The sequence below is a fragment of the Sinocyclocheilus grahami genome, unplaced genomic scaffold (assembly GCF_001515645.1).
Source record: "Sinocyclocheilus grahami isolate Dianchi unplaced genomic scaffold, SAMN03320097.WGS_v1.1 scaffold20.1, whole genome shotgun sequence".
NCBI classification, from domain to species: domain Eukaryota; kingdom Metazoa; phylum Chordata; class Actinopteri; order Cypriniformes; family Cyprinidae; genus Sinocyclocheilus; species Sinocyclocheilus grahami.
This window is the reverse complement of record NW_015505199.1, coordinates 1,844,217-1,858,290: the sequence shown is the minus strand read 5'-3', so window position 1 is coordinate 1,858,290 and position 14,074 is coordinate 1,844,217. Positions and strand designations below refer to the sequence as shown.

At 34.5% G+C, this 14,074-nt stretch overlaps 1 protein-coding gene across 2 annotated transcripts in view; it reads left to right on the top strand.

Moving 5' to 3' along the window:
• slc8a1a (solute carrier family 8 member 1a) overlaps positions 1-14,074 on the top strand; it is a 37,660-nt gene that overhangs the window by 20,957 nt on the left and 2,629 nt on the right. Inside the window, exons 3-6 of one of the 2 annotated variants that reach the window (XM_016239019.1) lie at positions 5,023-5,129; positions 9,269-9,337; positions 10,102-10,229; positions 11,425-11,524. In XM_016239019.1, the coding sequence (XP_016094505.1) occupies positions 5,023-5,129; positions 9,269-9,337; positions 10,102-10,229; positions 11,425-11,524 (404 nt within the window). Of the gene's footprint in view, positions 1-5,022; positions 5,130-5,585; positions 5,690-9,268; positions 9,338-10,101; positions 10,230-11,424; positions 11,525-14,074 lie in introns of both variants that reach the window. The other variant, XM_016239008.1, reaches the window with a different exon arrangement.

The following is a 14,074-nucleotide window of genomic DNA, read 5'->3' as shown; positions in this document are numbered from 1 at the left end:
TTCTCCACCCTTCCTCTAGACTCTAGGACCTTGGTTTCCAAATGAAATGCAAAACTTGCTCTCATCTGAAAAGAGGACTTTGGACCACTGGACAACAGTCCAGTTCTTCTTCTTCTTAGCCCAGGTAAAACTCCTCTGATGTTGTCTGTGGTTCAGGAGTGGCTTAACAAGAGGAATACGACTACTGTAGCCAAATTCCTTGACACGTCTGTGGTGGCTCTTGATGCCTTGACCCCAGCCCCAGTCCATTCCTTGTGAAGTTCACTCAAATTCTTGAATCGATTTTGCTTGACAATCCTCATAAGGCTGTGGTTCTCTCGGTTGGTTGTGCATCTTTTTCTTCCACACTTTTTCCTTCCACTCAACTTTCTGTTAACATGCTTGGATACAGCACTCTGTGAACAGCCAGCTTCTTTGGCAATGAATGTTTGTGGCTTACCCTCCTTGTGAAGGGTGTCAATGATTGTCTTCTGGACAACTGTCAGATCAGCAGTCTTCCCCATGATTGTGTAGCCTAGTGAACCAAACTGAGAGACCATTTTGAAGGCTCAGGAAACCTTTGCAGGTGGTTTGAGTTGATTAGCTGATTGGCATGTCACCATATTCTAATTTGTTGAGATAGTGAATTGGTGGGTTTTGTTAAATGTGAGCCAAAATCATCACAATTAAAAGAACCAAAGACTTAAACTACTTCAGTCTGTGTGCATTGAATTTATTTAATACACGAGTTTCACAATTTGAGTTGAATTACTGAAATAAACTTTTCCACGACATTCTAATTTATTGAGATGCACCTGTGTATATATATATATATTGTTATTATTAATATTATTTGGGGTTGTTTTTTATTATCGGAAAATCGTTTATGTTGTGCTCATTTAGTCAAGAATCATTGTTTGGTGTTGTGTGCAAAATGACAGCTGGAAGTAAGAATAAATTGTGTATAAGGGATCCACCGCTTTTCACATTAGATTGCTCTCCATATTTGGTAAGAATGGCTGCGGTAGATGAAGAGCCTCTGGATAGCATCAAACATGAATGGTGTCCCATGGATTGGCCCATAAAACGAATTGATAGATTGCTTGTGTTGCTTTCTATAGAATCAGAGGTCAAATGGGAAAAGGGGTGAAAAAGGGGGACACATTCATCTGAGCTGTTTTTAATTTCAGGACATAAGAGTGAGTAGTCATTTGTAAGTAAACACATTTTTTTTTACTTTTAAAAACACTCCCATCGTATTTTAAATGTAAGTAGCGTTGTGTGTGAACAGCCCCTGACAGAGAGAAAGTTAGGATTTAGTAAATTATGTAAACCGACTGTCTGCCGTTTTTGCACAGGCCTTGCCATTAAACATGCCATAATACAACACAGTGCAGTATGTCTTTGGGGTCAGGCCCTGTAAACCCTTACTGTTACATAAATCTATACTATGTACACAGTGATGGACAGTGGCACTGTGCTCTTTTCCATCTGCAGGCTTTTGTTTCTATTTGTCCTTTTTGTTCTTGTCACAGTTTATCAGTCTGTTGTTTGAGTCATTACAGGCTGTCAGTCACAGAAAGATGGACAGTCTTATTAGCACGAGAGAGGAAAAGAACAACCTGTCTGCTTTTTACTCATTAAAATTATGTGCCTAATAAAATTAAATATTATAGAATGTGTTCTAGATTAGCTAGAAGGTTGGTTTCAAGCATACTGGGGTCATTTTACAAAACTAATGCTATTTTTGTTCTTCACATACAAATGTGTGCAAACAGTGACTAGTAGCTGATGCCAGCTTTTACTATGTGTCAACATTGTGGACATTTTGGACAATGTGGACATTTTCTTTTAACTTAAATTAATTTTTAGATTATATTTTTATGAAAATACCCTTTTAGCTGTCCCCATCCATTGTCTTGCTCTGTTAAATATACACATTTTGAAAACAAAATACATTAAATTATTTTTAAAAAGAAAAGTTCCTGAATAATAATTAATAATGACCATCACCCTTTCACAGACTAAACTCTTCAAGGACAAATTAAAGTATCCTCTTTTATCACTTTTCTTATGTTTTGTTAGGTTCGTCACTAAATATTGTATAATCCAGTGGGATTAAAAGGAAGTGTTTTAGCTTTCTGTCTGTTCTGTCTTAGTTTCAGCCTTAGATGACACACCCACTGGCACGTTCCATGCACAAATAGCAAGAGCTGGCTGAAACTGGCAGATGCAATCTGATTGGCTTATTTTAAACAATTTCGGGGTAAAAAAAGTTGAACATTTCTGCTTGATTTGTTTGTGAAATATATCAGAAATATGTCTGTCAAACCCTTCTTACTAAGGGAATTGTTCACCCAAAAATGGAAATTTGCTGCACATCAGACCTATCCCAGATGTAGATGAGTTTGTTTCTTAATTGGAACAGATTTGGACAAATTTAGCATTACATCACTTGCTCAACAAAGGATCGTCTGCAGTGAATGGGTGACATCAGAATGAGAGTCTAAACAGCTGCTAAAAATATTATAATAATCCACAGGTAATCCACACATCACAACTCCAGTCCATCAATTAAAATCTTGTTAAGTTAAAAGTTTTGTGTTCGTCAGAGACATTTTAACATAGATTAGATGACTTTTTTTACTGGAGAAACCAATACTATAGACAGAGTAGTCGTATTTTAGCTGGAAGCAGCAATTTAAAGTTGAAAACGTCTTAATGATGTAGCTTTCTTACAAGTATGCATCTTTTCGCTTCACAAGATTGATGGACTGGGGTCATGTGGATTACTTGTGGATTATTGTGATGTTTTTATCAACTCTTTGGACTCTCATTCTGACAGCACACATTCACTGCAGAGGATCCATTGGTGAGCAAGTGATGTAATTCGACATTGCTCCAAATCTGTTCTGATGAAGAAACAAACTCATCTACATCTGGCATGGCCTGAGACTGAGAGTAAATTTTCATTTTTGGGTGAACTGTTAAGTTGGCTGTTCTTGGCTTAACATTGTTGACCTGTATAATTATTATTATTATTATTTTTATTTTTTGGTAGTGGCTTGTTACAATGCGTTAATGGTTTAAGTAAATTGATTCTATTTTTGAAAAAGTAACAATAAAGGGAGATGGAGGAATATATAATATATATATATATTAGGGATGCTCCGATCCACCCTTTTCACCTCCGATACCTAGGGTTCAGTATTGACCGATACCGATCCGATACCAGTGAAGTTTTTTTTTTTCATTTAAATAAATGTAGAATTTATATATCTCTGTGTGTGGAACTGATAATCATTATTTCACAATCTACTAAATACAGACTACGTCATTGTAAATGAAGTCATTGTTTCTATGTGTATTTACACTTTGATCTGAACGAAAACGGCGCATCCGTGCAGCACGGCTGACACAGAAGAGCGTAACGTTACGCTGCTTGCGTTCAGCAGATATTCTCCTAAATGGCGCTACGGTGATGCAGAGACACACAGAGGAGACAAATTGTTGAATGAAGTCGTTATTTTTGTTTTCTTTGCGTACAGAAAGTATTTTCGTCGCTTCATAATGTTACGGTTAAACCACTGATGGCAGATGGACTGTTCTGATGATGTCTTTTTCATACTTTTCTGGACCTTGACAGTGCAATTTACTTGGCAGTCAATGGGACAGTCACAAGCCTCCCGGTTTTCATCCAAAATATCTTAAATTGTGTTCTGAAGACGAACAAAGCTTTTACAGGTTTGGAACGACATGGGGGTAAGTGATTAATGACAAAATTTTCATTTTGGGGTGGAGTAACCCTTTAAGCTATCATATGGCTTCAGAAGTAACACAGAATAATACGCACAATCTCGGATTTGGATCGGCCCTCTTTGACCGATACCCGATCCGACAAAAAATGGCAGTATCGAAGCCGATACCCGATATGAATGAGTTGGAAAAAAGATCACCCCCCCTCCTAAAAATGACTTGTAAACTCAATCAGGTGTAGCTAATCACCTACTCAATGGCACACAAAGCCATTTGACTTTTAACTGTAATCAGCTGTGGTCATTTTGATTAGCTCAACATGAAAAGAGCTTTCCTGGAGCATCTCAGAGCAATGAGCTCCTGGAGCATCTCAGTCCTTGGTAGCGCAACTGAAGCAAACTGTCAACTATGGGTGGCAAGGCACTGTCAAAAGATCTCCGGGATAAAGTTGTGGACAGGCACAAGTCAGGAGATGGATACAAAAAAATGCAAAGGCTTTATCAATGCCTAGAAGCACAGTGAAGTCTATTATTATGAAGTGGAAGGTACTTGGTACAACAAAGACCCTCCCTGGATTTATTCCTAAAATCAGTGTGAAATGATAGCTGATTAACAAGGGTGTAGAAGCACCTTACCCTGATTGTAAGCCTAAAACAGATATTTCCAGAAAAGTTATATCTCAATTCTGATTGGTTGATTGGAATGTTGTTCCAGGATCAACAAGGATGTTGATCCAGGAACATGTTGTACCTGGTGAAATCACGCTCACCATATCTTTCACTTGGATGTTATAAGTTGCACTTAGTAAATACAGTTGGATAAATCAAAAACTGTTTCTGTCTTCATTTTAGGCTGCAAAGCAACAGAATTTTATTTTAAAGGGGGGGGGGGATTATTTTCTATTCACACTGTGTGTGTGTGTGTGTGTGTGTGTGTGAGTGTATATATATATATATATATATATATAGCTTCCATACATTGTAGAGAAAATAACGTTGTGGATATCCTGCACAACAGCTCCTGTTGTGTTCAACAACAACAAAAGAAATAATGATGATGACAGTTTTATTTTTAGAGTGTATACTGTTCCTTTGATGTTAACATTTTAATAACTTTTTATGTTGCTTACGAAATGTCATTGTCCATAATCTTTCATTTTGCTTTTCTTTGCTTTTGGTTATTTCTCTAGCATGTTTTACTCTTTTATTCTTCCACACTTCTCCTTCCCTTGTGCCTCTCTCATGTCTGCAATCTTGTGCTCTTTTTCTTTCTCTCTTTCTCTTTCAGCAAAACTATTCAGATCAATATAATCGATGACGAGGAGTATGAAAAGAATAAGAACTTCTTCCTGGAGATTGGAGAGCCACAATTGGTGGAAATGAGTGAGAGAAAAGGTGGGACGTTGTCTTCCCTGGTCCCACTTCCCTGTCACAGCTTCGGTGTGCTGCCTTCTTCTGGGCTGAACTGGAAGTGTTAATAATGTGCAATGCCAACAGGGCAGAGTCCCCCGGCTCATAAGTCCACCCACAACCTCTCTAAACCTAATGTATGCTAAAAATAATATCTTGTCATAAGATATTTTAGTTACCTTTATCTCAATGGCCTTTTGTGACCCAAAATTTGATTAGATTCTATGCAATAATTGACTTCTGAAGAGGAGGATGCATATTAATTTCTCTATTACAATCTGGAGCATAATTGATAGATGAAGCAAATAAGAAAAGAGAGTCTTGTATCATAATTATTTATAGATTTAATTGACTCATTTACTTAGAGGCATCTGATGTGCCTAAAATCAAACACACAAGCACACGTCATACCTCAAATGTGATTTTATGTTCCCCCCACAGGAAGACCGTAAAGATTAAAATTCTTGACCATGAGGAGTATGACAAGCATGCAAACTTCTTCATAGAGCTGCAGGAGCCAAAATGGAGGAGGAGGGGATGGACAGGTGAAAGATAGCAAAGAAACAAGCCTTTTTCTTTCTCCGCAGCTGCCCTTTATTCTGGCTTCTGTCTTTCCCTTCCTCCGCTCCTCCTTCAAAGCTGATTCTCTACTTTCATTCTACTGTTGCAGAAAATGCAGTTTTCTTCCTGCTTGCTGTTGCTGCTCACTTTCAGTGGATTTATCTGCCATGGTCCCTCCTGGCCAAAGGTTAAGAGCTAGCTCTCTCAGAGAATAGGCATAATTGTAATAGGCACCTTTAATGTGAGAATTCTGGCCAGGACTAAAGCTGCAGGGACCATTCCTTCAGGCCAGGATGAGACAAGGACAATTGAAACCAGCAGATACATGGGTTTCTTGCCATATTCCAGAGCCTGTGAGATTTATTTTCTTTTTTATTTCTGACAGAAAAAGATTGCTACTAGTTTTTCACATTTTAGATTTGTAAAAATTTAAATCTAAATGAAATTGATCAAAAGTGGCAGTTAAGGTTTGCACAAGATTTCAGTTTCAAATAAATGCTGTTCTTTTGAACTTTCTATTTTCTATTCTATTCTACAAAAATAAGCAGCACAACTTTTTACAACATTGATAATATAAAATGTTTTTTTGGCAGCAAATCAGCATATTAGAATTAGAAGCTATTTGAAATTTTAATATTTCATAATATTACATTTTTTTTACAGAATTCTGTGTTATTCGATTAAAAATGCACCCTTGTTGAACATAAAAATCTCACCAACCACCTACTTTTTAATGTATAGATTATAATGGAGTATAGAGCCGTTTTTTTGTATTCCGAAGTCCCAAATTCAGAAACTCCCGTTTGTCAGTGTTTGATGATTTCCACCAATACTCTAAACTGCAGTCCCACCTGGAGCCATCTAATTTTATGAACACAATCTTATTGCACACCAACCCTGTCTGTGTTACTCTGTTTGCTCATTCATAATCATTTTGCTCTTTCTTTATCTCCATTTGTTCTTGTCTTTTTTGTCCTGTCTGTCTTTCATTTGTCTACATCAGCTATGTTGCTGCATGAATGTGGTAAGCTATCTATTTTCCGCCCGGCTCTTTATTTCTGTGAATCACTTTAAAAATGTTCATCTCATCACATGAGGATGCAGATGTTTACTTGTTATTATGTATAAGCTCTTTGTTCAAATTTAGTCAAACATTGTCTGCTGATGCTGATAAGATCATCTAATATCCATCAATCTGTTTAATTTTTCACTATTCACTATTTACACAGACCATATTCCATGCTGGTTGCTAATTGACTTCCATGCCAATTACGTTGTTTTGGTGCTGGTCAAGCTGGTCAAACAGCATAGCCAATAATCAAATTATGCTAACGTTTATTTACACACTAATTTGGGCCAATACCAACATCATTTTCTGTCATTACTAAATCCACACCTTTAAAACATGAAATGAACAAAGGGTGAGTTCATTTTTGCTGTTTTTTATGATTTTAGGTGGATTCGTGAAGACAGGTACAGTAATATATCACTGGAGCTGCTTAGCTAACTCATTACCAGCTACAGCTAACGTGCTACTCTAACCAAGCGAATGAATTCATAGATTCAATCTTTTTGATGATAATTTTTTTTCTTTGATAGATAAGAAGCTTTATGGTAAGAGATAATATTTTAATTTTCACCGAGCTGAAACCTAAATATAACACTGGGTGTGTTTAGTAACTGGTTTGCTTGATGATGAGCTGGAGCCTTTGTTTGTCACACTACGTAAACTAGTAGCTTAGTGTGTTTGTCTGATAGGCTCATTTGCTCAAAGGACCAGAGATAGATACTAAGTGTCAAATTTGCTTTGTTTTCTTTCCTGTTAAGTAACCTTCATATTAAAAATACCTCACATGGGTTTGCTTGCATGGCTATGTCTGAAAATAAGAAATTGATTTATAAATGATATATTGTAAATGTATATATTACTGTACTATAAATTATACATATTTATGAAATAAATAATAATGACAATTATTTTATTTAATAAATAATTTATAAAATAATTTATAGGTTTTGGCTGTTTGAAAATAATGACTTCAATGCTTACTTCTCTGTAGAAATGTAATTGTAAGTGGGCAAGCATGATTATAAATAAATGTATTTTAAATGTTATATTTTTATAATTAATAAATCATTTTAAATTATAAGCAATTTCTCATTAATACAAATTTTTTTTTTTACTTTTTATAACCACTCCATCAGACACTATTTTTATTCTTAAGGCCAGTTCACACCTCACCGGCACACACCGACAGACGGCAACAGACACTTTGTCCAGTTTTTGATCACTGTGTTACCCCTGTTGGTGTCTGTTGGAGCTCGTTTTCGCAGATTGAACATGATGAATCAGCATTTGTCGGATCAAGGAATGTCTGAGAAGTGATGTATTGTAATCTATTGATTGTCTGTGTTGGTCGGTGTTTGTCTGTGCAGTGTGAATAGGCCTGTACAACCAATCGCAAAGCTTCTTTAAAATTATCAATATTTTTCAGACACAGTCCTTGTCTCTAATAAGTACTAAACATGTTCAATTCAATTTCTGAAACTAACTTACCTGTGTACTCATTTGAAACATTTTTACGGTCTCATTTTCAAGTTGTTGTACACAGCACTAGTTTCTAAAGTTACAATTTATTTCCGTCGCAGTGCCCTGAACTTGCTAAAACATGCTTATTGTTTCGAAATACAACATTTGCTGCACGCCACAGTTTCACGAAGACATTGTGTGATGGGCAATAACTCAACCCACTGTCACCTATAAAGTAAACATCATTGGCATTATTCCCAAAGGCAAACGGGCTGGTTCCTAATGAGAATGCATAGCTAGTCTGCCTTAAGCCAGTTTGTCAGTGCTTTCGTAACCGTCTTGTCAAACTCGCTCAACTGTGGCAGCACGCACATTAATTCTCAAAGAACATTTACACTTTGAATACTGTGTCCAGGGAGTGTCTGTTGCTGGAAAGTTTCAACACTGAGAGAAGAATAATTCTAAAAATAGCATATGTCCGTCATAGGTATTGAATGAATTCTATTCAGGCGAAGGTGTGGTTGATTTTACGTACTAGATGTTGACATCCTGTGGTGTCATGTAAAACTATTTTAACTGCACTTTGCTAATAATTATTATATAATCTGAGTGTTCATTATCTTAATTATAGCCTTATGACCTGTGTCACCTTTTTATGACCTTTTGACATTACTTTTGACATTATTTAATTTAATCTCAATGAATTATTTTTCACACTATAAATATTAATATATGTAATTATACTATGTAATTAAATGTACTATAGGGTCATAAACCTACTTTACACCGAGGTCCCATTGCTGTTAATTCTGTTTATATTTTTTGAATATACATATGTACACCGTAATATCTATCAAACTATAATATATCAAAGAGGCAATACATATTTGCTCTGTTCTCTCATGTGATGATTGAAATTTACATCATCTGCTATATAAAGCTTTATTTAGTTGTGCACCATCATAAATAAAGCTCCGTAGATCTGTTAGCATCTGTGCTAACTCTGTTCAGTGAATGTGTTTGGGCTCATCAGGCACGGATGTGTACCGGAAAGTGCAGGGTAGAGACAAACCGATCCCCTCCACCATTATCAGCATCACAGGTATACATTTCCTCTCCTGTTCATCCCTTTCTCTTTCTTTTCATTAAATCATTCTCCCTTTTGTCACTATAAATGTGGGATCTCTTATGCACGTGTGTGCATGTTTGAGCCAATTAGCTGAACATCTTGTTCCATAAAGTGATTGTGAGAATGTAAACCGTCATAATAGATGACACCAGAGATCATCAGCTGTCATTTCCTCATTAGTGTAGCATGCACTGTTGAATGCTAAATGCATGCATTTAATCACATGAACAGTGTTTTTAATCAATGCAATATGCTGATAGACTTTTATGAAATTGTTTTATTGTGGTATCTTAAAGCAATAGTTACCCAACAATTAGAAAAATGTCATCCTAATGCATTTCCAATGCCTTTTTTGGGTGAACTGTTCCTTTAAATATCTTGATCAGCGATCCAGTCATTGTTTTAGATTAGTACTGGTGTTATATTTTTAATCCTTGCAAAAGGCCCACACCTTCAAACATGTTTTCAAGTCCAGATTGACAGCATTGCATTCTCACGCTTCTGAACAAACATAGTATTGCTCACATTGCAGATGATACGGCTTTATTGAAACCCTGCAAATTATGTAATCATACAAGTCTACACCTTTGTGTGTCATGTGTAGCATCATGTGAGCGAGCCAGTTAACTCAACAACTTTTTATGCATTTATAAAAACTCCCTGCTACTTACCATCTCTTTGTTTGTTTTTTTCCATCAAATTTTCTGTACCTCTCTTGCTTTGTCTGTCTCTCTCAGAGGACGGGGAAGAGGAGAACCTGACTAAAAAAGAGAAGGATGAGAGACGTATTGCTGAAATGGGTCGACCGACACTGGGTGAACATGTGAAACTTGAAGTAATCATTGAGGAGTCCTATGAGTTTAAGGTACCTTTTCTGCTCATGAGGAATCTGTCATGAAAAATACATTCAGACACCCATCTATGTTCACACATGCATTTACTTTAAGGTTGAGTGATGACATTTTAAGCATGAAGGAGGGCTTAGAAGCCCTTAAAGGTGAATGAGAGGATGACCGAGCATCTGGACATGAGCGATGGTATCCTGCCCTGTTGAAGTAGACGCAGCTGGAGATGATTCAACCTTTAATTGCTCTTCAGATACAGCAGACATGGGCAGAGCTATTACCGCAACCTTTCAGACTGCCTGTCACTTTATACATGTTAACAGTGTCCATCTCTAATTCAACTCTTTGGTTCTCTCCTGCACTGCCTCTGTGCGTCAGAGGGTTATTAGTTTTCATCATGTCTGTCAGATTAATTTGCTTGGCCTCAAAGCGAAATGATTTCCTCGTGTCCTGAAGATTTGATTGAATTGCACAGAATTATGATGTTCTGCTGGTGTAATACCACTACAACCTTCATAATCGACAGGCGATGCCGTCCTGACAAATCAGTTTCTGGGCTGTAATGAAAAAGATTTTGTGTTCAGGCTGGCTGCAGTTGAGGATTTTTTTTCCTAATCTGAAAAATCTGCTATATCAGTTTTTTAGTTTTTTTTTACAAAGAAAAGTGATTTTCAGTTTGAATGCACTTTAAGCTGTTACTTAATTTATCTTAAAGAAATATCTGAAAGGAACAGGCGCAAATCAAAATTCTTGGAAAGGAAACAGTTCAAGGCATTTTTATGTTGTTTTGGAATCCCTTTCATTCAATGCCAAAAAGCATGCAAGTGTTTCCCTTTTTGAGTTTCATGTAGGAATGTCAGTCATACGGGTTTGGGATGACATGAGGTGATGGACTGTTTTTTGTAATTAAACCCTTAACACTTTACAATCTTTTATGTGCATTTGGTAATATAGTAACTAACTAGAACTAACAATGAGAAATACTTTTTACAACGTTTATTAATCTTCGTTAATAAAAATACAATTGTTCTTTGTTAGTTCACAGTGTATTCATTAATGTTAACAAAAAAAAAAAACATTTGAAAAATGTATATATAAATGTCAGTTTACGTTAACATGGTTAACTAATGTAAACAAATGAGACTTTGTAAAATGTTACCATTAAACCTTTTAAGTATTGTTAACATGGTTGTAATGATTCTAACCCCGTTCCAGAGCACAGTCGACAAACTCATAAAGAAAACCAACTTGGCCCTTTTGGTTGGTACTAACAGTTGGAGAGACCAGTTTATAGAAGCCATTACTGTCAGCTCAGGTGAGTCACTGAAAAAATGCTGTCAGTTTTTCCATTAAGTCTCTACATACTGTAAACACAATCATTGCACAATCCACCGCAGTCTTGACATGGCATGCTAGAAAGCAAGGCAGTTTTGCCGTTTCATCTCTGAAAGGCCACATATCTTTGATTAGCCCACCATTGCCATTTAAAATATGTTGGTGCTGAATGGCTCCCTGTTGCCAGACTGAAGTGCATTTAAATGTTTCATCAACTAACAAAATTAGCTCTACAGAGTGTCAATCATAGCAGTGCTGGAGAGAGAAGATAATCATAATTAGCTTTTTTCCTTAAGAGCAGACAGCGCTCAGTATAAAGTTTCTTAGAACCAGTTTATCTCAGTAATGAGTAGGAAACATGCATTCATAACGTCTTAATATTGTTTCCGATTGTCTTCATAATCTTGAATATTTTCCCTCCTTTCTCTGTCATAAAAATCCCGTCTTTCTTTTTTTCCTTTTTGCATCTTGTTTTATTTGGAAATATGTCACATTATGAAAGTAGAATGGGATGCTAATGTTAAAGTTACGCATAGCTTCTTTATGTGCATTGTAAATATTTTGGTCACGTCTACAATTTGGATCCAGTTTGTTACCGAATTTATTACTTTTAACTCCTACAAAGCTACAAAAAGTGTCAGGAACAATAAGAGGTTATTTTATGCTGGAAGTAACAAGAGAATTGATAGAAACTTCACATCAGCTCCAGCAAAACAAACTAATTCTATTTTTACATTTCTATTCTTTTCTTTAAAAATGTATTATGTTTTTTTATATTTTCAAAATTTGTATTATGATTTTTCATGCATCTATTATTTATTATTATACATTTTCATGTCATAATATATATATTTTTTGTCAAATGTTAAGTTTAGTTTTGTGCAATAATTATGTTTTTAAAGAGTAACTCTGTCTTTAACAGGGGGAAAGAAACAACAAAAAGACATCAAATGTGTTTCTTATGGGTTTTTTTTTTTTTTTTTACCCACAATTCTTCAGCCATCAGTCAAGCCTACTATGAGCATAACCAACACAGGCCAACGCCATTCTCATCTCTAAAATGCCAAGGCCTTTTGATTTCACCCTCCGTCCGTCCATTTTTGAAGTGTCTTTCGTCATGTTGCGCAGCATATTAATAAGGAATGTGTAGATGCAAAGCTGGAGGACTCTATATCTTTTGCCACACACGCACATGCAGTCCGAAGCATACACTAGCACTCATTCTGATATGCTTGACTGAAGCTGACAGAGCTTGTTAGTGCAGCCTGAGCCGCGAGGAGAGAGAAAGAGAGGGAGGGAGATCATAATCTAAATTCCTGGGGAATATTTTTCATAATTAGACTGCCTTACTCTGCAGTGCTCCAGTTGTGAACCAAAATGAACTTGCTTTGTTATGATGACACTGTATTATGTAAAAGAATCATTGATCTTTTTTATTAAACTTAACCCTAACCCTAACTTAAAATTTGATGAAAAAAATTAAATGTATATGATGTGTAAAACTTATAATTGTAAATATTATACATAATAAACTATGTATTATATTTAAAACTTGTGAATAATTAGTTGTAAAATAATAAATAATTAAAAATGTTTTATTTAAAAAAAATAAATAAATGCAATATCAAATATCAAATGTAAATATAGAAATATAAATGTAAATATAGAATTATAATTCAAATTCATTACGATTCATTATATATTATTAAATATTAAATGAACACTAAATTATAATCTGAAATATTAAATTAACTCCTAAACAATGAAATAAATCATTGTAAAATAATAATTGTCTGTCTTAAATAATAGTAACAATTATATTTTTTATTTTTCAAAAATATTTTTTTATAGAAATATAAATGATGTGAAATGTTGTTTACATAATTTGAGTATGTAAAATGAATGTAAATGTGAATATGGAATTATAATTTTAAATTCATTTAAAAAAAAATTTTATAAAATAATTTATAATGGTTACCCTAACTTAAAATTTGATGAAAAAAATTTAATGTATATGATGTGTAAAACTTATAATTGTAAATATTATACATAATAAACTATGTATTATATTTAAAACTTGTGAATAATTAGTTGTAAAATAATAAATAATTAAAAATATGTTTTATTTAAAAAAAAAATTAAATGCAATATCAAATATCAAATGTAAATATAGAAATATAAATGTAAATATAGAATTATAATTCAAATTCATTACGATTCATTATATATTATTAAATATTAAATGAACACTAAATTATAATCTGAAATATTAAATTAACTCCTAAACAATGAAATAAATCATTGTAAAATAATAATTGTCTGTCTTAAATAATAGTAACAATTATATTTTTTATTTTTCAAAAATATTTTTTTATAGAAATATAAATGATGTGAAATGTTGTTTACATAATTTGAGTATGTAAAATGAATGTAAATGTGAATATGGAATTATAATTTTAAATTCATTTAAAAAAAAATTTTATAAAATAATTTATAATGGTTTTTGTAAATGTTGACAAAGTGTTTAGTA